This window comes from Ranitomeya variabilis, chromosome 3 (assembly GCF_051348905.1).
Source record: "Ranitomeya variabilis isolate aRanVar5 chromosome 3, aRanVar5.hap1, whole genome shotgun sequence".
Lineage (NCBI taxonomy): Eukaryota > Metazoa > Chordata > Amphibia > Anura > Dendrobatidae > Ranitomeya > Ranitomeya variabilis.
The window spans coordinates 233,750,886-233,776,098 of NC_135234.1; the positions used below are offsets into that span (position 1 = coordinate 233,750,886).

General features: G+C 48.0%; 1 protein-coding gene across 1 annotated transcript in view; it reads left to right on the forward strand.

The window, feature by feature from the left end:
- Window positions 1-24,452: 24,452 nt before the first annotated feature.
- SORT1 (sortilin 1) overlaps window positions 24,453-25,213 on the forward strand; it is a 76,127-nt gene continuing 75,366 nt past the window's right edge. The window contains exon 1 of the mRNA XM_077295255.1: window positions 24,453-24,832. Within this exon, the coding sequence (XP_077151370.1) occupies window positions 24,596-24,832 (237 nt within the window). The 5' untranslated portion in view covers window positions 24,453-24,595. The remainder of the gene's footprint in view (window positions 24,833-25,213) is intronic.

A 25,213-nucleotide genomic window follows, 5' to 3' on the forward strand; every position in this document is an offset into this window, starting at 1 on the left:
TCACCTCACCAAGTATGCCACGCTCGCCAAATTATTAACTGTTAATAATAGTGTGATACAGACACCTGAACCCTTGGTCCCGTCAAACGTGGCGGAGGACAACGGTTCTGCAGAGCACTCGAAAGATTGGTGTCGGGAATTGCATGTGGGCACTGACTCTACCCCATCCCATCAAAAACAGGGGGCCTACAGGGTGGTACACGAGTACGAGCAGGTATTCAGCAAACACCCCTTTGATTTTGGGCAGGTGAAAGGGATCCAACATCATATCCCCACGGGAGATCACCGACCCATAAAAGAGAGATATCGCCCTGTACCCCCAGCTCATTATCAGTGTGCCAAGGACATGTTGCGGGAAATGAAGGAGGCTGGGGTGGTGAGAGACAGCTGTGTTATGACCCCAATGGCGAGGGTCCCAGAGGAACGTGGAAGTCTGCAGAATACAAAAATCCAGCTCATAGGGCAGTGGTAACTGGGTTGACCATATATCTACTCCTAACGCCAACACTAGCAGTAGCCGGGGATCATTCCTACGTTGATTCTAGATGACACGCGCCAGCCGGAGAATCTAGCTACCCCTAGTAGAGGAAAAACAAAGACCTTTCTTGCCTCCAGAGAAGGGGACCCCAAAGCTGGATAGAAGCCCCCCACAAATAATAACGGTGAGGTAAGAGGAAATGACAAACACAGAAATGAACCAGGTTTAGCACAGAGAGGCCCGCTTACTGATAGCAGAATAAAGAAAGGTAACTTATATGGTCAACAAAAACCCTATCAAAATCCACACTGGAAATTCAAGAACCCCCGAACCGTCTAACGGTCCGGGGGGAGAACACCAGCCCCCTAGAGCTTCCAGCAAAGGTCAGGATATAGATCTGGAACAAGCTGGACAAAAATACAAAACCAAAACAAATAGCAAAAAGCAAAAGGCAGACTTAGCTGATATAACTGGAACCAGGATCAGTAGACAAGAGCACAGCAGACTAGCTCTGATAACTACGTTGCCAGGCATAGAACTGAAGCTCAAGGGAGCTTATATAGCAACACCCCTAACTAACGACCCAGGTGCGGATAAAGGGAATGACAGAAAAACCAGAGTCAAAAAACTAGTAACCACTAGAGGGAGCAAAAAGCAAATTCACAACAGTACCCCCCCCTTAGTGAGGGGTCACCGAACCCTCACCACGACCACCAGGGCGATCAGGATGAGCGGCATGAAAGGCACGAACTAAATCGGCCGCATGAACATCAGAGGCGACCACCCAGGAATTATCCTCCTGACCATAGCCCTTCCACTTGACCAGGTACTGAAGCCTCCGCCTGGAGAGGCGAGAATCCAAGATCTTCTCCACCACGTACTCCAACTCGCCCTCAACCAACACCGGAGCAGGAGGCTCAGCAGAAGGAACTACAGGCACAATGTACCGCCGCAACAAGGACCTATGAAATACATTGTGAATAGCAAACGACACAGGAAGATCCAGACGAAAAGATACAGGATTAAGGATTTCCAATATCTTGTAAGGCCCAATAAAACGAGGTTTAAATTTGGGAGAGGAGACCTTCATAGGAACAAAGCGGGAAGAAAGCCATACCAAATCCCCAACGCGTAGTCGGGGACCCACACCGCGGCGGCGGTTGGCAAAGCGCTGAGCCCTCTCCTGTGACAACTTCAAGTTGTCCACCACATGATTCCAGATCCGCTGCAACCTATCCACCACAGAATCCACCCCAGGACAGTCAGAAGGCTCCACATGACCCGAAGAAAAGCGAGGATGGAAACCAGAGTTGCAGAAAAAAGGCGAAACCAAGGTGGCGGAACTAGCCCGATTATTAAGGGCAAACTCAGCCAACGGCAAGAATGTCACCCAATCGTCCTGATCAGCAGAGACAAAACACCTCAAATAAGCCTCCAAAGTCTGATTGGTTCGCTCCGTCTGTCCATTAGTCTGAGGATGGAAAGCAGACGAAAACGACAAATCAATGCCCATCCTACTACAAAAGGATCGCCAGAACCTGGAAATGAACTGGGATCCTCTGTCTGACACAATATTCTCAGGGATGCCGTGCAAACGAACCACGTTCTGGAAAAACACAGGAACCAGATCGGAAGAGGAAGGCAGCTTAGGCAAAGGAACCAAATGGACCATCTTGGAGAAGCGATCACATATCACCCAGATAACGGACATGCCCTGAGATAGCGGAAGATCAGAAATGAAATCCATGGAGATATGTGTCCAAGGTCTCTTCGGGACAGGCAAGGGCAAGAGCAAACCGCTGGCACGAGAACAGCAAGGCTTGGCTCGAGCACAAGTCCCACAGGACTGCACAAATGACCGCACATCCCTTGACAAGGAAGGCCACCAAAAGGACCTGGCCACCAGATCTCTGGTGCCAAAAATTCCCGGGTGACCTGCCAACACCGAGGAATGAACCTCGGAAATGACTCTGCTAGTCCACTTATCCGGGACAAACAGTCTGTCAGGTGGACAATACTCAGGCCTATCAGCCTGAAATCTCTGCAACACACGTCGCAGATCCGGAGAAATAGCTGACAAGATAACTCCATCTTTAAGAATACCAACAGGATCAGCGACTTCAGGAGCATCAGGCACAAAGCTCCTAGAAAGAGCATCGGCCTTCACATTCTTTGAACCTGGTAAATACGAGACAACAAAATCAAAGCGGGAGAAAAACAATGACCAGCGGGCCTGTCTCGGATTAAGGCGTTTAGCAGACTCGAGATACATCAGATTTTTGTGATCAGTCAAGACCACCACACGATGCTTAGCACCCTCGAGCCAATGACGCCACTCCTCAAATGCCCATTTCATGGCCAACAACTCCCGATTGCCCACATCATAATTTCGCTCGGCAGGCGAAAACTTCCTAGAGAAAAAGGCACAAGGTTTCATAACAGAGCAACCAGGACCTCTCTGCGACAAAACGGCCCCTGCTCCAATCTCTGAAGCATCCACCTCAACCTGAAAGGGAAGTGAGACATCGGGCTGGCACAAAACAGGTGCCGAAGTAAACCGGCGTTTCAACTCCTGGAAAGCCTCCACGGCAGCAGGAGCCCAGTTAGCTACATCGGAGCCCTTCTTGGTCATATCCGTCAAAGGTTTCACAATGCTAGAAAAATTAGCGATAAAACGACGGTAGAAGTTAGCGAAACCCAAGAACTTCTGAAGACTCTTAACTGACGAGGGCTGAGTCCAATCAAGAATAGCTCGGACCTTGACTGGGTCCATCTCCACAGCAGAAGGGGAAAAAATGAACCCCAAAAAGGGAACCTTCTGTACACCAAAGAGACATTTTGAGCCCTTGACAAATAACGAATTTTCACGCAAAATTTTAAAGACCATCCTGACCTGCTCCACATGCGAATCCCAATTCTCAGAAAAAAACAAAATATCATCCAGATAAACAATCAAAAATTTATCCAGATACTTCCGGAAAATGTCATGCATAAAGGACTGAAAAACTGAAGGCGCATTGGAGAGCCCAAAAGGCATCACCAAGTACTCAAAATGACCTTCGGGCGTATTGAATGCGGTTTTCCATTCATCACCTTGCTCAATGCGCACAAGGTTGTACGCACCACGAAGGTCTATCTTGGTGAACCACTTGGCACCTTTAATCCGGGCAAATAAGTCAGACAACAGCGGTAAAGGATACTGAAATTTGACAGTGATCTTATTTAAAAGCCGATAATCAATACAAGGCCTCAAAGATCCGTCCTTTTTTGCCACAAAAAAGAATCCCGCACCAAGAGGGGAAGAAGACGGACGAATATGTCCTTTCTCCAGAGACTCCTTGATATATGAACGCATAGCGGTATGTTCAGGTACCGACAGATTAAACAGTCTTCCCTTAGGAAATTTACTGCCTGGGATCAAATCTATAGCACAGTCACAGTCCCTATGAGGAGGCAGGGCACTGGACTCAGACTCACTGAAGACATCCTGATAATCAGACAAATACTCAGGAACTTCCGAAGGCGTAGAAGAAGCAATAGACACAGGCAGGGAATCCCCATGAATACCACGACAGCCCCAACTTGAGACTGACATAGCCTTCCAGTCCAGGACTGGATTATGGGTCTGTAACCATGGCAGCCCTAAAACAACCAAATCATGCATTTTATGTAAAACCAGGAAACGTATCACCTCGCGGTGTTCAGGAGTCATGCACATGGTAACCTGTGTCCAATACTGCGGTTTATTTGCTGCCAATGGCGTAGCATCAATACCCCTAAGAGGAATAGGATTTACTAATGGTTCAAGAGTAAAACCACAGCGCTTAGCAAATGACAGATCCATAAGACTCAGGGCAGCACCTGAATCTACAAACGCCATGACAGGATAAGACGACAGTGAGCAAATCAAAGTTACAGACAGAATAAATTTAGGTTGCAAATTACCAACGGTGACAGGACTAACAACCTTAGCTATACGTTTAGAGCATGCTGAGATAACATGTGTAGAATCACCACAGTAGTAGCACAAGCCATTCCGGCGTCTATGAATTTTCCGCTCATTTCTAGTCAGGATTCTATCACATTGCATTAAATCAGGTGTCTGTTCAGACAACACCATGAGGGAATTTGCGGTTTTTCTATCACATTGCACCGAATTAGGTGTCTGTTCAGACAACACCATGAGGGAATTTGCGGTTTTGCGTTCCCGCAACCGCCGGTCAATTTGAATAGCCAGTGCCATAGTATCATTCAGACCTGTGGGAATGGGAAAACCCACCATAACATTCTTAATGGCTTCAGAAAGGCCATTTCTAAAATTAGCGGCCAGTGCACACTCGTTCCAATGTGTCAGCACGGACCATTTCCGAAATTTTTGGCAATACACTTCAGCCTCGTCCTGCCCCTGAGACATAGCCAGCAAGGCCTTTTCTGCCTGAATCTCAAGATTGGGTTCCTCATAAAGTAAACCGAGCGCCAGAAAAAACGCATCAATATCAGCCAATGCCGGATCTCCTGGCGCCAGCGAAAAAGCCCAATCCTGAGGGTTGCCCCGTAAGAACGAAATAACAATTTTTACTTGCTGAGCAGAGTCTCCAGATGAACAGGGTCTCAGGGACAAAAACAATTTACAATTATTCATGAAATTCCTAAACTTAAACCTGTCTCCGGAAAACAGTTCAGGAATCGGTATTTTAGGTTCTGACCTAGGATTTCTGATAACATAGTCTTGTATGCCCTGCACACGAGTAGCCAGCTGGTCCACACTTGTAATCAAGGTCTGGACATTCATGTCTGCAGCAAGCATAGCCACTCTGAGGTAAAGGGGAAGAAGAAAAAAAAAACTCAGAATCTTCTTTCTTATAATCCCTCTTCTGCAATGCATTAAACATTTAATACTGGCCTGGCAAACTGTTATGACCCCAATGGCGAGGGTCCCAGAGGAACGTGGAAGTCTGCAGAATACAAAAATCCAGCTCATAGGGCAGTGGTAACTGGGTTGACCATATATCTACTCCTAACGCCAACACTAGCAGTAGCCGGGGATCATTCCTACGTTGATTCTAGATGACACGCGCCAGCCGGAGAATCTAGCTACCCCTAGTAGAGGAAAAACAAAGACCTTTCTTGCCTCCAGAGAAGGGGACCCCAAAGCTGGATAGAAGCCCCCCACAAATAATAACGGTGAGGTAAGAGGAAATGACAAACACAGAAATGAACCAGGTTTAGCACAGAGAGGCCCGCTTACTGATAGCAGAATAAAGAAAGGTAACTTATATGGTCAACAAAAACCCTATCAAAATCCACACTGGAAATTCAAGAACCCCCGAACCGTCTAACGGTCCGGGGGGAGAACACCAGCCCCCTAGAGCTTCCAGCAAAGGTCAGGATATAGATCTGGAACAAGCTGGACAAAAATACAAAACCAAAACAAATAGCAAAAAGCAAAAGGCAGACTTAGCTGATATAACTGGAACCAGGATCAGTAGACAAGAGCACAGCAGACTAGCTCTGATAACTACGTTGCCAGGCATAGAACTGAAGCTCAAGGGAGCTTATATAGCAACACCCCTAACTAACGACCCAGGTGCGGATAAAGGGAATGACAGAAAAACCAGAGTCAAAAAACTAGTAACCACTAGAGGGAGCAAAAAGCAAATTCACAACACAGCTGTAGCCCCTGGGCAGCTCCGTTAGTCCTTGTTAAAAAAAATGGTACAATGAGGATGTGTGTTGATTATAGGCAGTTGAATCGCATTACACATAAAGACGCATACCCACTGCCCAGGATAGAGGAGTCTCTGGCTGCCTTAAAATCTGCTAACTACTTCTCTACCTTAGATCTCACCAGTGGGTACTGGCAGGTTCCTGTAGCGGAGGCGGACAAAGAGAAGACGGCCTTCACGACACCAATGGGTCTCTGCGAGTTCAATTACATGCCCTTCGGATTGTGCAATGCTCCCGGGACGTTTCAGAGGATGATGGAGTGCTGCCTGGGACACATGAACTTCGAAACCGTGCTGCTGTATTTGGATGATGTCATTGTCTTCTCTAAGACCTACGAAGACCATCTGAAGCACCTGGCCGAGGTGTTTGAAGCCCTGTCCAACTTTGGCTTAAAGGTGAAACCGTCCAAGTGTCATCTGCTGAAACCTAAAGTGCAGTACCTGGGCCATGTGGTGAGCGCTGAAGGAGTGGCCCCAGACCCCGACAAGGTCTCGGTGATCAAGGACTGGCCAAGGCCCAGTGACCTTCACGAAGTCCGGCAGTTCCTCGGGCTGGTAGGCTATTACCGGAGGTTCATTAAGGACTTTACCAAGAAGGCCGCACCCTTGCAAAACCTGTTGGTGGGCCAACCAAAGAAGACCAAGGGGAGGAACACCCCCTTTGATTGGAACGAGGAGCTGGAGGGATCCTTCGCTTGTTTGAAGTCGGCACTGACGGGAGAAGAGGTACTGGCTTACCCCGAATACGACCAACCGTTTGTGCTGTACACAGATGCCAGCAATGTGGGATTAGGAGCCGTGCTGTGCCAGGTCCAGAAAGGCAAAGAAAGGGTGATCGCTTACGCCAGCAGGAAACTCCGTCCCACGGAAAGAAACCCTGACAACTACAGTTCCTTTAAGCTGGAATTCCTTGCCATCGTCTGGGCAGTGACAGAGAGGTTCAAACACTAACTGGCCTCCGCGAAATTCACCGTCTTCACGGATAACAATCCGCATCTGGATACTGCCAAACTCGGGGCCTTGGAACAGCGGTGGATGGCCCGGCTGTCCAACTACGATTTCACCATCAAGTACCGGGCGGGACACAAGAATGCCAATGCCGATGCCTTGTCCCGAATGCCCAATTTGCCAGAAACGGGAGAAGACCCGGAGGCACTTGAAGAGGTGGAGCTGCCTGCATTCCATCGCCCCAAAGCCACTCAGAACTCTCATCATGTGAAGAACAGGCACAGGAACCAACCGGATGCCACGCTGAATCCCCTGCCCCATCACGGGTGGGCGGAGACCCAGAATGGTGACCCCGCGGTCCGTCGGGTGAAAGAGCTCTTGACGCAGGCAGGGTTGCATCCCGGCCCAGATGATCCACAGGAAACCCAACAGCTGTGGAAGGGGAGAAGCAAACTGTTTATCCATGATGGCAAGCTGTGCAGGAGGAGCATCGACCCACGTACTCATGAATTGGTGTGGCAGATAGTGGTGCCAAGGCGAGATGCGCCCATGGTTCTGGGAGCCTACCACGATGGAGCCGGACACTTCGGATGGAGGAAGCTAGAGAGGCTACTCCGAGGGAGGTTCTATTGGATTGGCATGAAGAGAGCCATTGAGAAGTGGTGTCGGGAGTGCGGTCCATGTAGCCTACGCAGGAAGGACCGTGGCAGCCAACGGGCTCCCCTGCAGCCTATCATCACCAAACGGCCGCTCGAACTGGTCGCGCTGGATCATGTGAAGTTGACACCTAGCCAGTCAGGCTATATCTACGCTCTTACCATCGTAGATCACTACTCCAGATTTTTGGTGGTTGTACCTGTCAAGGATCTAATGGCCAGGACTGCCGCCAGGGCCTTCCAGCAGTACTTTTGTAGGCCCCATGGCTACCCATAGAAGGTACTGACCGATCAGGGACCAGCATTCGAAGCAGAAGTGTTCCAAGAGTTCTGCCAACTGTACGGGTGTAAGAAGATCCAAACCACGCCGTACCATCCTCAAACCAATGGGATGTGCAAAAAGATGAACCAGGTGGTGATCGACTTATTGAAGACCTTGCCCGTAGAGGAACGGAACCTGTGGCCGACAAAGTTGCCTGACTTGGTGGATATCTACAATCACATCCCAGTAAATTCCACCAACTGTACTCCAGCGTACCTAATGAGGGGAAGGCCTAGCCAGTTACCCGTTGATCTGGACATGGGGGTCCTAGTCCCCGAAGATACCTCGCCGGATGCAGATTGGGATGCAGAAAGGCAGCGAAGGTACCGCAAAGTACAGGAGTGCGTGGAAAGAAGTCTCGCCCAGGCTAGGCAAAAACAAGAAAGGGACTACAACCAGCACGCTCCTGCGATTCCCCTGTCACCTGGTGAGCAAGTACTTAAACAAAAGAGGAGACTACACAAGCTCGATGACCAATGGGAAGCGGAACCGTATACCATCCTGCCATCCGACTTCGACAACACGAAGGTCTGTCTCATCAGCAAGGACAGAGGGGAGACCTCGACAGCGGTATCCAGGGATCACCTTAAGGTCTGCCCCAATAAGTTGAGAGAGAGGGACACGGCCCCAAGAATCTCCCCGCCGGTGGAAAAGGAGAAGATGATCCATACCGTCCTTGGTGACTTTCCCCAGTCCTGGACTCAGATAAATCAGGCCATCGTGGTACCTGTTCTAAAGTTTCAACAGCCGGACCCACCAGGAGCGATGGTGGTACCAGATCATCCGGCCCCGCAACCTCAACAAGCCCTACCTGAAGATGCCATGCCAACCGTTGAACCAGCAAATCCTCCCTCTGCTATCGGTGAATCTGCTGTACCCACTGTTGATAGCAGCAGCTCTGAGAGCCCCAACCTGCCAGTGCTACCCAGACTCACTAGAAGTGTAGCTAGAAGACAGTGCACTACACCAGCGGTAGCAAGCATAGCGGGCCCTGTTAGGCCAATAGCAACCCCTGCGCTGCGAAGGTCCACACGCAGCACTCAGAACCAAACTCCCCTCCGCTACAAAACTTGGAGGTATTAGCGAGGGCTGCTATTTAGCTGAAAATGTTTGTGTGCATATCTTTTGTTACAGGTTTTAAAATGGACAATAGAGTAATGGACGGTGAATTGCTCAAAAACTTTCAAAAGGGGGACCCCTTTGTTTACCCGGGGTCCCCGCTGTTTCAACCATTGAACTGAGAGTCATAAACTGTGCATGACCTAACTTTTGCAACGTTCAAGAGTCCTCACCTCCCATAAAGGGAAGCACTGTTATGTTTAATCGTTTATGCTATTTCAAAATTTTGTGTGTTTTCTGTTAACATGTATTGTTGTTCTTGTTTTCCCAGTCCGGGAGTACTGGATTTAACCGGGGGGGGGGGGGGAGTGCAGCGCCCCAGAGTCCTGGTCGTTGCAGTAATGTCGCTCTGCCACTAAGGGGAGTGATGTTACGTCTGATTGCACTAAAGGAGTTTCTCTGACCAGGTAACACTCACGCTACACTTCACACTCTGGCCACCAGGGGGGGTGGTTCTATCTAGTAGGCCACTCCTCACACTCTGGTAAAACTGGGTGTTGGACAGGAAGACAGGGAGAGAAGTAACTGGGAAGAGCTAGTGAGAGGACCTGTCAGGGATGGGATCCTGGCAGACTCCTAAGAGCAGAACTAACCAGTGAACAACGGGAATACAGAAAAGAGGCATTAGGACCAGAAGGAGTCGTGCTGTTAGACCGAGGCAACATCCTTCTGAGGCGCAAACAGTCGGTGGCCGGAACGCCGAGCAAGTAAGAGACTCTAAGTACTACTGCAAACCACGGCCGGACAGCCAATTATAGGTTGGCTGTCTCACACAAATCACCTAAGCAGACAACGGAGGCAGCTGTGGGAGAGGGGCGACTCTAGGGTCCCGGAAGAACTCCAGGCCTACCCCGTCATACGGGTGCGTCCTACCATATCACCTGGCGGACGGAGAAAACGAACATCAGAGACAGACAGAATCAGTTGTGAGGACTATCCCGGGAGCTCAGCAGGGAAGGACTACAACTCACAGCGCTAGAAGGTAGACACTGATTCCCACCTGTAAAGAGAACTCCTGATGTGCCTTTGGACCGGCCGGTCTCAAACAGCCCTGTTGACAGCGCTCTGGACTGAGGATTCTAAAACCTTCAGTAAAGAGGTAAAGAGACTGCAACCTGGTGTCCTCGTTATTTACTACGACCTACACTGCACCGCAATATCACCACCATTTACCACCACCTTTCACTGGACGCCCCTCAGCAGGGTCACGGACCGGGTCTAGCCACCGTGACAACCCCAGAACAGAGACTCAGAGGCCCGGTACTGGGTACCCCTCGGCCCTGCGGCAGTGGGGGCGCTACATTAGTTCTTAGGCTGTGAAGAGGCGTCTAGGCAGAGATAGGAACGCTCCACGGCTATTTCTAGTGTTGGTGTTAGGAGTAGGGATTGCGGTCAGTAAAGCTACCACCTCCTCAGAGCTAGTATATTATTTGTTTTACCCACTAGGTCATTTCAGTGCTGCTCTGTAATCACTAGGTCATATTGGTGATTACTGTCTGTGGAGCTGCCACCTCCTCTGAGCTTGTCCATGATTGGTTTTACCCACCAGGTCATCTCAGTACCGCTCCGTAACCACCAGGTCATAACAGTACAGCTGGCCCACAATGTGTTAAATGCATCTCAAAAGAGGGAAGAGAAAGTTCTGAGTCATCGTTTGTTTTTTTTCCTTGTTTCGCCTTTTTTTTCCCCCTTGATTTTTGGATGGTGCAGGAGCTTGGTGCTGATATGGAGGTTCAGGGCCTGTGCGCGTGTTGATCATCTCGCTGCAAGGGTACAGAGTATCCAAGACTATGTTGTTCAAACTCCTGTTTCTGAGCCTAGAATTCCTATCCCTGATTTGTTTTCTGGGGATAGATCTAGGTTTCTGAACTTTAAAAATAATTGCAGATTGTTTTTTGCTCTGAGACCCCGTTCCTCTGGTGACCCTATTCAGCAGGTGAAGATTGTTATTTCTCTGCTGCGTGGCGACCCGCAGGATTGGGCATTCTCCCTTGAGCCAGGAGATCCTGCATTGCTCAATGTAGATTCATTTTTTCAAGCACTTGAATTGCTTTATGACGAACCCAATTCTGTGGATCAGGCAGAAAAATTTTTGCTGGCTCTGTGTCAGGGTCAGGAAGCGGCAGAGATGTATTGTCAGAAATTTAGAAAGTGGTCTGTGCTTACAAAATGGAATGAGGATGCCCTGGCGGCTATTTTCATAAAGGGTCTTTCTGAAGCTCTTAGAGATGTTATGGTGGGGTTTCCCACGCCTGCTGGTTTGAACGAATCAATTTCTCTGGCCATTCAGATTGATCGGCGCCTACGTGAACGCAAGGTTGTGCACCATATGGCGGTGTCCTCTGGGCAGAGTTCTGAGTCTATGCAATGTGATAGAGTTTTGACGAGAGCAGAACGGCAGGAGTTCAGACGTCAGAATGGGCTGTGTTTTTACTGTGGTGACGCTACTCATGCTATCTCTGACTGCCCGAAGCGAACTAAGAAGGTTGCTAGGTCGGTTACCATCAGTACTGTACAGCCTAAATTTCTCTTGTCTATTACCCTGATTTGCTCATTGTCTTCCTTTTCTGTAATGGCATTTGTAGACTCTGGCGCTGCCCTGAACTTAATGGACCTAGAATTTGCCAAGCGCTGTGGTTTTTCCTTGGAGCCTTTGCAGAATCCTATTCCCTTGAGGGGGATTGGTGCTACGCCATTGGCCAAGAATAAACCTCAGTACTGGACACAGTTAGCCATGAACATGGCTCCAGCACATCGGGAAAATATTCGCTTTTTGGTGTTGCATAATTTGCATGATGTGGTTGTGCTGGGGTTTCCATGGTTACAGGTACATAATCCAGTGCTGGATTGGAAATCTATGTCTGTGACTAGTTGGGGTTGTCAGGGAATACATAGTGACATTCCTCTGATGTCAATTTCCTCGTCCCCTTCTTCTGAAGTTCCTGAGTTTTTGTCGGATTTCCAGGATATATTTGAGGAGCCTAAATCCAGTCCTTTGCCTCCTCATAGGGACTGTGATTGCGCTATTAATTTGATTCCTGGCTGTAAGTTCCCTAAGGGTCAACTTTTCAATCTGTCTGTGCCAGAGCATGCCGCTATACGGACTTATGTAAAGGAGTCCTTGGAGAAGGGGCTGTTGTGAATTTGGTTTTTGGGCTCCCCCGGTGGTCGCTGGTGGTACTGGACTTGTGTGCTTCACTTTCTCTGTTCACCTGTTTCCATCAGGATGTGGGAGTATCCTATTTAGCCTTGCTGCTCAGTTATTCTAGTGCCGGCCATCAATGTAACCAGAGCCTTTCTGTTGCATGTTCCTGCTTCTAGACTACTATCAGCTAAGTTGGACTCTTAGTCCTATGTTTGTTTGCATTTTTGTTCCAGTTCACAGTTATGTTATGTTTCTGTAGCTGGAAGCTCTTGTGGGCCGAAATTACCACTCCGGTGTCATGAGTTGACACATGAGTCTTAAAGTAATTTCTGGATGGTATTTTAATAGGGTTTTCAGCTGACCGTGAAGTTCTCTATTGTATCTTCTTACTATCTAGTAAGCGGACCTTGCTTTGCTGAACCTACCTTCATACTGCGTATGTCTTTTCCTCTGAACTCACCGTCAATATATGTGGGGGGCTTCTGTCTCCTTTTTGGGGGAATTTCCCTAGAGGTAAGCCAGGTCTGTTTTTTCCTCTATTAGGGTTAGTTAGTTCTCCGGCTGGCGCTGGGCGTCTAGGGATAAAACGTAGGTACGTCACCCGGCCACTGTTAGTTGTGTGGTAGGTTTAGCTCACGGTCAGCTCGAGATTCCATCACCCAAGAGCTAGTCTGTTATTTAAGTTCTCTGACATTCCCTTGCCATTGGGAACCATGACAAGGGGCATATTCGCCCGTCTTCGTCACCGTTGGGAGCGGGGTTCTTTTTTGTCGCCAAGAAGGATGGCTCCTTGAGGCCCTGTATAGATTATCGCCTTCTCAATAAGATCACGGTCAAATTCCAGTACCCTTTGCCTTTGCTCTCTGATTTGTTTGCTCGGATTAAAGGGGCTAGCTGGTTTACCAAGATTGACCTTCGAGGGGCGTATAATCTGGTCCGCATCAAACAGGGTGATGAATGGAAAACAGCATTTAATACGCCCGAAGGCCATTTTGAATATCTTGTGATGCCTTTCGGGCTCTCTAATGCTCCATCTGTGTTCAGTCCTTTATGCATGATATTTTCCGGGAGTATCTGGATAAATTTATGATTGTATATTTGGATGATATTTTGGTTTTTTCCGATGATTGGGAGTCTCATGTGAAGCAGGTCAGGATGGTATTTCAGATTCTTCGTGCTAATACACTGTTTGTGAAGGGGTCTAAGTGCCTTTTCGGAGTTCAGAAGGTTTCTTTTCTGGGGTTCATTTTTTCTCCCTCGGCTATTGAAATGGACCCTGTTAAGGTCCAGGCTATTTATGATTGGACTCAACCTACATCTTTGAAGAGCCTTCAGAAATTTTTGGGCTTTGCTAATTTTTATCGCCGCTTCATTGTTAATTTTTCTACTGTGGTTAAACCTCTGACCGATTTGACCAAGAAAGGTGCTGATGTGGTGAATTGGTCCTCTGCGGCTGTGGAGGCCTTTCAGGAGCTTAAGCGTCGTTTTACTTCTGCCCCTGTGTTGCGTAAGCCAGATGTTTCTCTCCCTTTTCAGGTTGAGGTTGACGCTTCTGAGATTGGGGCAGGAGCTGTTCTGTCTCAGAGAAGTTCTGATGGCTCTGTGTTGAAGCCGTGTGCTTTCTTCTCCAGAAAGTTTTCGCCTGCTGAGCGTAATTATGATGTCGGCAATCGGGAGTTGTTGGCTATGAAGTGGGCATTCGAGGAGTGGCGACATTGGCTTGAGGGAGCCAAGCATCGTGTTGTGGTCTTGACCGATCATAAGAATCTGATCTACTTTGAGTCGGCCAAGCGGTTGAATCCTAGACAGGCTCGGTGGTCTTTGTTTTTCTCCCGTTTTGATTTTGTGGTCTCGTATCTTCCGGGATCTAAGAATGTGAAGGCTGATGCCCTGTCTAGGAGTTTTTTGCCTGATTCTCCTGGAGTCCGTGAGCCGACTGGTATTCTCAAGGAGGGGGTGATTCTTTCTGCTATCTCCCCTGATTTGCGGCGGGTGCTTCAGAAGTTTCAGGCTGATAGACCCGACCGCTGTCCTGTGGGGAAATTGTTTGTTCCTGATGGTTGGACTAGTAAGGTGATTTCTGAGATACATTGTTCGGTGTTGGCTGGTCATCCTGGGATCTTTGGTACCAGAGATTTGGTTGCCAGGTCCTTTTGGTGGCCTTCTTTGTCACGGGATGTGCGTTCCTTCGTGCAGTCCTGTGGGATCTGTGCCCGGGCTAAGCCCTGCTGTTCTCGTGCTAGTGGGTTGCTTTTGCCTTTGCCTATCCCTGAGAGGCCTTGGACGCATATTTCCATGGATTTTATTTCTGATCTTCCTGTTTCTCAGAAGATGTCTGTCATCTGGGTGGTTTGTGACCGGTTTTCTAAAATGGTCCATTTGGTACCTTTGCCTAAGTTGCCTTCCTTCTCTGATTTGGTTCCTTTGTTTTTCCAGCATGTGGTTCGTTTGCATGGTATTCCGGAGAATATTGTGTCTGACAGAGGTACCCAGTTTGTTTCTAGGTTTTGGCGGTCCTTTTGTGTTAGAATGGGCATTAATTTGTCTTTTTCTTCGTCGTTTCACCCTCAGACAAATGGACAGACGGAGCGAACCAATCAGACCTTGGAAACCTATTTGAGATGCTTTGTGTCGGCTGATCAGGATGATTGGGTTACCTGCTTGCTGTTGGCCGAGTTTGCCCTTAATAATTGGGCTAGTTCTGCTACCTTGGTTTCGACTTTTTTTTGTAATTTCGGTTTTCATCCTCGCTTTTCTTCAGGGCAGGTTGAGCCTTCGGACTGTCCTGGGGTAGATTCTGTGGTGGACAGGTTGCAGCGGATTTGGACTCATGTGGTGGACAATTTAACATTGTCTCAGGAAAAGGCTCAACGTTTTGCTAACCGCCGTCGGTGCATTGGTCCCCGGCTTCGGGTTGGGGATTTGGTCTGGTTGTCTTCTCGTCATGTTCCTATGAAGGTCTCTTCCCCTAAGTTCAAGCCTCGTTTTATTGGTCCTTATAGGATTTCAGAAATTATCAATCCGGTGTCTTTTTGTTTGGCCCTTCCAGCTTTGGTTTTCCATTCATAATGTGTTCCATATATCTTTGTTGCGGAGATATGTGGTGCCCATGGTTCCCTCCGTTGACCCTCCTGCTCCGGTGTTGGTTGAGGGGGAGCTGGAATATGTGGTGGAGAAGATTTTGGATTCTCGTCTTTCAAGGCGGAAACTTCAGTATCTGGTCAAGTGGAAGGGTTATGGCCAGGAGGATAACTCTTGGGTTTTTGCCTCCGATGTCCATGCTGCCGATTTGGTACGTGCTTTTCATTTGGCTCGTCCCGATCGGCCTGGGGGCTCTGGTGAGGGTTCGGTGACCCCTCCTCAAGGGGCGGGTACTGTTGTGAATTCCGTTCTTGGGCTCCATCCTGTGGTTGCTGATGGTATTTTTGGGAGTTCTGCTCTTGGGCTCCCTCTGGTGGTTTCAAGTGGAACTTAGCAGCTGCTTTCACTAATCGGTTCCCTGGCCTTGTTATTTAACTGGGCTTTTGGCTGTAGTTGATGCCAGCTGTCAATGTTCTCCTGTGGATTCAGTCCTTTCCTAGAAGTTCTCTGTTGGCCAGTCCATTTCAGCTTAAGATAAGTTTTGCTAGTTTTTGGGTGTTTCCCTGCTTATGACCTTCTGTTCAGTTTAAGTTATGTCTCTTTTGTCCAGCTTGTCATTATGAAATATTCCGACTAGTTGGAAGCTCTGGGGTTGCAGATTTGCCCCCTCCACACCGTGAGTCGGTGTGGAGGTTATTTTTGTAAACTCTGCGTGGACATTTAGTTTTTATACTGACCGCACAGTAACCTTTTCTATCTCTGTCTATTTAGATAGTATTGGCCTCCTTTGCTAAAATCTAGTTTCATTCTGAGTTTGTCATTTCCCTCTTCACTCACCGTCAATATCTGTGGGGGCTATCCTTCCTTTGGGGGTTTCTCTGAGGTGAGATAGTTTTCCGTTTCCATCTTCAGGGGTAGTTAGTTCTTAGGCTGTGAAGAGGCGTCTAGGCAGAGATAGGAACGCTCCACGGCTATTTCTAGTGTTGGTGTTAGGAGTAGGGATTGTGGTCAGTAAAGCTACCACCTCCTCAGAGCTAGTATATTATTTCTTTTACCCACTAGGTCATTTCAGTGCTGCTCTGTAATCACTAGGTCATATTGGTGATTACTGTCTGTGGAGCTGCCACCTCCTCTGAGCTTGTCCATGATTGGTTTTACCCACCAGGTCATCTCAGTACCGCTCCGTAACCACCAGGTCATAACAGGTGACATACTGTCACTCTGCACAGTAACAGGACTGCCCCCCCCCCCTCCCATTTAAAACAGTATCCTCAAAAATAAAATAAATACATGACTGCAGCAATAATATCACTTAATTAGCCCCTATGGTAATAATATCCCACATCCTGGCCTCCGTTCTCCCATCCTGACCCCATATGTTCTCCCATCCTGCCCTCATCAGTATCCATTCTGCCCCCTTGTGATGTCCTGTGATCCTGCCCCATCTGCCCCGTAATCCTGCTATATCTGTCCCATGATCCGGCCCCATCTGTCTCCATTGTATTCATCCTGTACCATGTCTCCATCCTGCCCCATGATCCTGCACCATGTGTCTCCATCCTGTCCCATGATTCTACCCCATCTGTTTCCATCCTGCCCCATGATCCTGTTCCATCTGTCTCCATTCTGCCCCATGATCCTGCCCCATCTGTCTCCTTCCTGCCCCATGATCATGTCCCATGTCTCCATCCTGCCCCATAATCCTGCCCCGTGTCACCATTCTGCCCTGTGTCTTCATCTTGCCCCGTGTCTTCATCTTGCCCCGTGTCTTCATCTTGCCCCGTGTCTTCATCTTGCCCCGTGTCTCCATTCTTGCCCCGTGTCTCCATTCTTGCCCCGTGTCTCCCATCCTGCCCCCCTGCCGCTTTCAATAGAAATAAAAAAACTTTCTCCTTACGTTGCCACGCTCCTGCAGCAATGTTCCCTGCATGCAGTTCACAAGTTGCGTTCCCGTGCGGTCGGCAGGCGCATCAAAACGACGCATCCGCATACATCCACATGTCCTGTGTACCCAATGTTAAAGATAGGTACGCAGGACAAATGCAGAAGTAGGCGGATCTAAACGGAAGAAGTGCTAAGTGGGCAGAGGAAGTATGCAGCCATCCGCAAAGCCCTGGTACGCAAGTGTGAATGTAGCCTTAGGGAAGACAGAGTGATGTTAGATCTGCCTAGGGGTCTCCACTCCCCGCTTCCCTTAATCTGTCCTACACTGTGCATGACACAATGGTCACACAGTATAAGGGTCTAATGTGTCCAGCACAGTGTAGGACAGATTAAGTTCAACACAAAGGGAAAAGGGGAAGGGGGGCCCAACACTAGGGAAGTGGGGAGTGGAGACCCCTAGGCAGATCTAACATCACCCTGTCTGCCCTAAGAGACCCTAAGGCTAGGTTCCCATTGCGTTAATGGGATAGCGCTAACGGACAGCGTTGCACGGCGAAATTAACGCCGTGCACCGCGTCCGTTAGCGCTCCCATTGCCGGCAATGTTAGAGCGCATTGCTAGCGCGTGTCATTTTCGGCACACGCTAGCGATGTGCCGGTCTTTTGTAGCGCGCCTCGGACGCTGCTTGCAGCGTCCGCGGCGCGCCAGAGGTCCGTTCCCCGCTCTCGCAGATCGGGGATCTGCGAGAGCGGGGACGTTAACGCGACCCCTGAACGCGGCCCCGAAAAAGACATTGCGTTAGCGCAATCCGCTAGCGCTCGCGCTAAACGGATTGCACTAACGCAATCTGAACCTAGCTTAAATAAGTTCCGCACCTATCGCCGAGCAGGATACCTAGTCCCTGTCATACCCTAGCGGTAAGCCCTGCTTAGAGAAAGAAGGGGTGATGCTTAGAGAAAGAAGGGGTGTTGCTGGTCTAACCCCACTAACACTAAAGACAGCTAGGATGCACAAAACAAGGGGAACACTTAGTTTGAGTAGCCTTAGAGAGAAATACCATCATACTTCAAAACTCCAAAGAGGACGATAGCCGACTGCTGCAGCTCCAAGCCTCAACAGGGAAGTGCAAATAGAAAATAACATATGCAACTCCCAGCAGGAAGTTGGGAGTTATAAACACTCTGATCCAGGTGACACTATTAAGGCTGTAAGGCCAGGGGAGGTGGCCACTAGTCTGCAAGGCCAACTGCTGAGACCTTCTGCAGCCAGATGCAATGCGTCTGTCTGCAGCCTCTGACACACCCGTGACAATACCTTTCCAATTGCTTGGGTTCAATTTCTGGGACCACCATCAATCCTGAGAAGCGGGACTTTGAAGGGCCTCGTGTGAATGGAGGGGTGGTTGATCATGCACAGTAGCGCTCCATTCATTCTTATGGAATGCTGAAGACCAGTGCTGAAGAGAGACCAGTGGATTGCAGCGCTTGGTTAGCTCTAGCACTCCATTTACTTTTGCTGGTGTCCTGAAGACTAATGGAGTGCAGCGCTTCGCTATCTCCAGTGGTCCCATTAAGTGTGAATGGAGCAGCAGTGCGCATGATTGACCACCGCTCTATTCACAAGCCCCGGTTCATGGGAAGGGTGGGGGTCTCTGGCGCACTATTTTTTATTATTATTATTTCTTTTTAGAGCATCAATGATTCCATGGTGCTATACATGAGAAGGACTTATATACAGAATACAAACATAAATTACAGTAAAAAAAATGTCAGACTGGTACGGAAAGGCGAAGGCCATGCAGGATAATGGAGAAGGAGACAGTAGGCTACAGAGATTGCAGCAGCTACGGTGGTGGCGAGGTGGGTTATTGAATGCTGTAAGCTTTCATGAAGAGATGTATGTTCAAGTTTCGTCTGAAAGTTCAAAATGTGGTGGATAATCAGACGTGTTGGAGCACAGAATTCCAGGGGATGGGGGATACTCAGGAGACGTTTTGGAGGCGATTGGGTGAGGAAAGTACAAGTGTGGAGGAGAGAAGTAGGTTTTAGGAGGACGGAAGATTACATATTGGAAGATATTGAGAGATTCATTCAGAGATATACGGAGACAGATTATGCACAGCTTTGTAGGTCAGTGTTACTAGCTTGAACAGGATATGTTGTGGAATTGTGAGCCAATGAAAGGATTTTAAGGTAGAAGCAGAGGAGTAGCGAGGAGAGAGGTAGATTAGTCGGGTAGCAGAGTTAATGACAGACTGGAGAGATGCAAGAGTGTGAGCAGCAGATAGACCACATAGGAGGATATTGCAGCAGTCAAGGCAGGAGATGATGAAGGCATGCAGTAACATTTTATTGGACTGAGGTTTGAGGAAAGGACAGATTCTGGAAATATTTTTCAGATGAAGGTGGCAGAAGGTGGCAAGAGCTTGGATGTGCAGCTTGAAGGACAGGCCAGAGTTGAGGGTTACTCCGAGCAAATGGACTTCTGGTACAGGGAAAAGTGTGATGTGATTTATTGTGAAAGACAGATTAGGTAGGGTAATTAAGTGGGATGGAGGAAAGACGAGGAGTTCACTTTTGTCAACATTAAGTTTGAGAAAGTGAGAGGAGAAGAAGGAGGATATCGTTGATAGACACTAGAATTATAGACAGAGGGGTGACCTTTGACCAGAGGGGTAGATCTGCGTATCAGCGTATAGGTGGTACTGTAAGCCATAGGACTTTGAGTTTCCCCATGCCAATGGTATAGATTGAGATAAGTAGGGGTCCCAGGACAGAGCCTTGAGGGACACCAACAATGAGAGGGTGGAATGAGGAGGTAGTGTTGGAGTGGGAAACGCAAAATGTGCGACTAGAAAGGTATAAGGAGATCCAGAAGAGGGCAAGGGAAGAGAGGATTTATAGTAGGAGGAAGTGGTTGGCTGTGTTAAAGGCAGAGGACAGGTCTAGAAGACGTTTAGCGAATTGTCTCTTAGCTTTGGTAGTAAGTTGTTAGTAATTTTGGTCAGGGCAGTTTCGGTGGTGGGATAGCTCCCTTCATTCTTATCGGAGTGTCGAAGACCAGCAGAATGCAGCGCTCGGCTATCTCTGGTGCACTACCGCTCCATTTACTCTTATTGGTGTGTTGAAGACTAATGGAGTACAGCGCTTGGCTATCTCCATTGGTCCCATTAAGTATGAATGGAGCAGCAGTGCGAATGATTGACCACCACTCATTCACAAGCTCCAGTTCATGGGAAGGGTGGGGGTCTCATCTATTGTACCTCCAGTGATCGGATCGGGAAGCTATTCTCTAGCCCACAGATAGGGGTTAACTTTCAAACTTGAGAATACCCCCTTAAGTCCTCCCACAGGAGGGGCTTCATAGGAGAACAATGACCCGACAGCATGGTGCAGTACACAAGTACCAGTCCCTAAGGACAAAATTACAGATTTATAATCCATATATATAATCGTCTAAGGGGCACTGCCATCTGTTTGTTTGTCTGTCTGTCACGGAAATCCCAAGCCGCTGATTGGTCGCGGTGTAACGCAGTCTGTTAACGCTGCTATTAACACTCTGTGACAAACTTTTTACTATTGATGCTGCATAGGCAGGTAAAAAGATATGTTAAAAATAACTAAAAAAAAAATAAAAATGGTGCTATTCTCACCTTCTGCCGTCCACTGATGCGCGCGAGCGGCGAGGCTGCGCCAGCTTCGGTTCCCAGAGATGCATTGCAAAATTACCCAGATGACTTAGCGGTCTCGCTAGACCGCTAAGTCATCTGGGTAATTTCGCAATGCATCACTGGGAACGGAAGCTGGCGGCAGCCTCGCACGCATCGGGACAACTTCGGTGGATGCCGGAGGGTGAGTATATAAATATTTTTTATTTTAATTCTTTTTTTTTTAACAGAGATATGGTGCCCACACTGCTGTATACTATGTGGGCTGTGTTATATACTGCGTGACTGATATATACTACGTGGGCAGTGTTATATACTGCGTGGGCTGTGTTATATACTATGTGGCTGTTATATACTACGTGGCTGCTATATACTACGTGGCTGCTATATACCACATGGCTGTGCTATATACTATGTGGCTGCTATATACTATGTGGGCTGTGCTATATACTAGTGTACGTGGGCTGTGTTATAGACTACATGGCTGTGCTATATACTACGTGGCTGCTATATACTACGTAGCTGCTATATACTATGTGGCTGTGCTATATACTACGTGGCTGTGCTATATACTACAGGTTGTGCTATATACTACAGGTTGTGCTATATACTACGTGGCTGTGCTATATACTATGTGGCTGTGCTATATACTATGTGGCTGTGCTATATACTACATACTACGTGGCTGTGCTATATACTACGTGGCTGTGTTATATACTACGTGGCTATACTACATCCTGCACCCTGAACCCCCGACATCCAGCGCCCCGAACCCCAATCAGCGACCAATCAGCGACAGACGCAGTCCAGCCGCAAATTGACGTGGGATTTAAACCACGCTTCGCTGCTTGGTCGCTCCCGGCCGTGACCAATCAGTGATATTGGCGCGGTATTTAAACACCGCTTCAGTGATTGGTAGCTCACGACCGGCCGCGACCAATCAGAGATATTGGCGTGGTATTTAAACTTCGCTTCGGTCATTGGTCGTGCCCGGCCGCGACCAATCAGCGACAGGCGCAGTCCGGCCGTGAATTGGCGCCAGATTTGAACCACGGTTCGCTGATCGGCCAGCCGGGCGCGTCCAATCAGCAACATTGGCGCAGAATTTAACCTCCACTCAACAGTGCGACGTACATACATACATACATACATATATTCTAGAACACCCGCTGCGTTAGAATTGGGCCACCATCTAGTATATATATATAACTATATATATTGGAAAAAATCAGTTTATATTCTCCTTTTTCCAACTTGTTATATAAAAACATTTAGACAATAAAAATACTTATTTGGTATTAAAATATAACTTTGTTTATTGTAAACGCTGTATCAAAAAGCTGCACTATCACCAAAATAGCACCAAAAACAACAAAAAAGCCAAATCCTCCCACATCTGCATCAACGGAAAAATAATAAAGTCACAAGTCTCAGAATATGGAAACACGAAACAAATATTTTTTTAAAAAAATTTCAATTAGCGTTTGCAGAAAACACTAATATATATATATATATATATATATATATATATATATATATATTCACACGTAATTGATCTATATATCACAAAGACAAATGCCTCCCAAACGAAGGGTATATGTACCACCCAACAAGACTTCCACATATAGTGGGATCAATGTAATAAAGCAATCTCCACTATGGTACTGATATGAAATAAATTTTATTAAATAGAATATAAAAAACATCTAGAATAAAATTAGTACATGTAAGAAAGGTACACAATCCAATAAAAGGGACTATACTGCCATAGGGGATTGCAAGATAACTCAGGCTAGATCCAGTATGTATTAAATATAAGGTGCCAATGTCATGGTGTGAGAGTCCATAAATAGAAGGTAATCTCTATAAGGAGACAAAACTCAGTGATATAGTGTCCTAAGTCAGACCCCACAAAAATACATGGCATATGTTAGAAGTAGTGAAAGAGTATTACCTTACTGTTCGCCTGCTGCAATTACCGCGGCGTCCCTCTGCCCCGACGCGCGTTTCGCGTTAGCTTCTTCTGGAGGCGTATAGTCCCTTTTATTGGATTGTGTACCTTTCTTACATGTACTAATTTTATTCTAGATGTTTTTTATATTCTATTTAATGAAATTTATTTCATATCAGTACCATAGTGGAGATTGCTTTATTACATTGATCCCACTATATGTGGAAATATATATATATATATATATACACTCACCGGCCACTTTATTAGGTACACCATGCTAGTAACGGGTTGGACCCCCTTTTGCCTTCAGAACTGCCTCAATTCTTCGTGGCATAGATTCAACAAGGTGCTGGAAGCATTCCTCAGAGATTTTGGTCCATATTGACATGATGGCATCACACAGTTGCCGCAGATTTGTCGGCTGCACATCCCAAAGATGCTCCATACAAGGCAGGATGGATCCATGCTTTCATGTTGTTTACGCCAAATTCTGACCCTACCATCCGAATGTCGCAGCAGAAATCGAGACTCATCAGACCAAGCAACGTTTTTCCAATCTTCTACTGTCCAATTTCAATGAGCTTGTACAAATTGTAGCCTCAGTTTCCTGTTCTTAGCTGAAAGGAGTGGTACCCGGTGTGGTCTTCTGCTGCTGTAGCCCATCTGCCTCAAAGTTCGACGCACTGTGCGTTCAGAGATGCTCTTAGGCCTACCTTGGTTGTAACGGGTGGCGATTTGAGTCACTGTTGCCTTTCTATCAGCTCGAACCAGTCTGCCCATTCTCCTCTGACCTCTGGCATCAACAAGGCATTTCCGCCCACAGAACTGCCGCTCACTGGATTTTTTTTCTTTTTCGGACCATTCTCTGTAAACCCTAGAGATGGTTGTGCGTGAAAATCCCAGTAGATCAGCAGTTTCTGAAATACTCAGACCAGCCCTTCTGGCACCAACAACCATGCCACGTTCAAAGGCACTCAAATCACCTTTCTTCCCCATACTGATGCTCGGTTTGAACTGCAGGAGATTGTCTTGACCATGTCTACATGCCTAAATTCACTGAGTTGCCGCCATGTGATTGGCTGATTAGAAATTAAGTGTTAACAAGAAGTTGGACAGGTGTACCTAATAAAGTGGCCGGTGAGTGTATATATATATATATATATATATATATATATATATATATATATGTATCTATCTGTCTATCTATCTATAAGATATGTCTAATGTAGTAGAGGAGATGAAAAATGAAATAAAGACAATTAACCCCACCCCCGCACCCAAGGGCCTAACGTCCCACACAGGAGAGAGAATTCACCTGACACCAGATGTGGGCGGCGCCTCAGACTTCACACGTGAGCAGCACATAAACATTGTCCTTGCCGGGCAGACCAATCACAAGTGACCACTCATGAAAAGACCAATCAGAGGCGAACTGCCGAGCTCGGCACCTGCTTAGCCAGAATGTTGACTGTGGGCAGAGCGCAGCAGGGCGCTGTGGATTGTTGACCAATAGAGTTAGAGGCGCAGGAAGAGTGACGTCTTCTTCAACCAATCAGCAGCCAGCCGTAGTGTACCTGTCAGTGTGCTGGCTGCGGCTCAGGAGAGCTGCCTAGTGATGGCTTTCGTTGCAGGGACGGGGCTGCGAGCGCTTTTGTTTCTGGTCTCCGTGTGGACCGCGCGGGCTCTGCTTCCTTCTGGACAGCTGGATGGCCGCTCTGTGGTGTGGCGGCGTGATGCGCCATGGCTCTCCCGGGTGCGGAGGAGCGCAGCGCCCGACACGTCGCCTAGCACCGATGGGACCTGCCACCAGCCCATGGCCGTACAGGAAGTCCTTAGGAACGAAACGCACCCGGTAAGGCAGGGGGAGGGGAATTGGTGGGGTGGCAGGCTGTGAAGGTTATCTGCAGAGCCCAGCTGTAAGGGCACCGATGGCACACGGCTATGGTGGGCACAGCAATGGCATCACAGGGGGCAGTGTATAATATGTGTGCTGCCTGCAGGGGGCAGTGTATAATATGTGTGCTGCCTGCAGGGGGCAGTGTATAATATGTGTGCTGCCTGCAGGGGGCAGTGTATAATATGTGTGCTGCCTGCAGGGGGCAGTGTATAATATGTGTGCTGCCTGCAGGGGGCAGTGTATAATATGTGTGCTGCCTGCAGGGGGCAGTGTATAATATGTGTGCTGCCTGCAGGGGGCAGTGTATAATATGTGTGCTGCCTGCAGGGGGCAGTG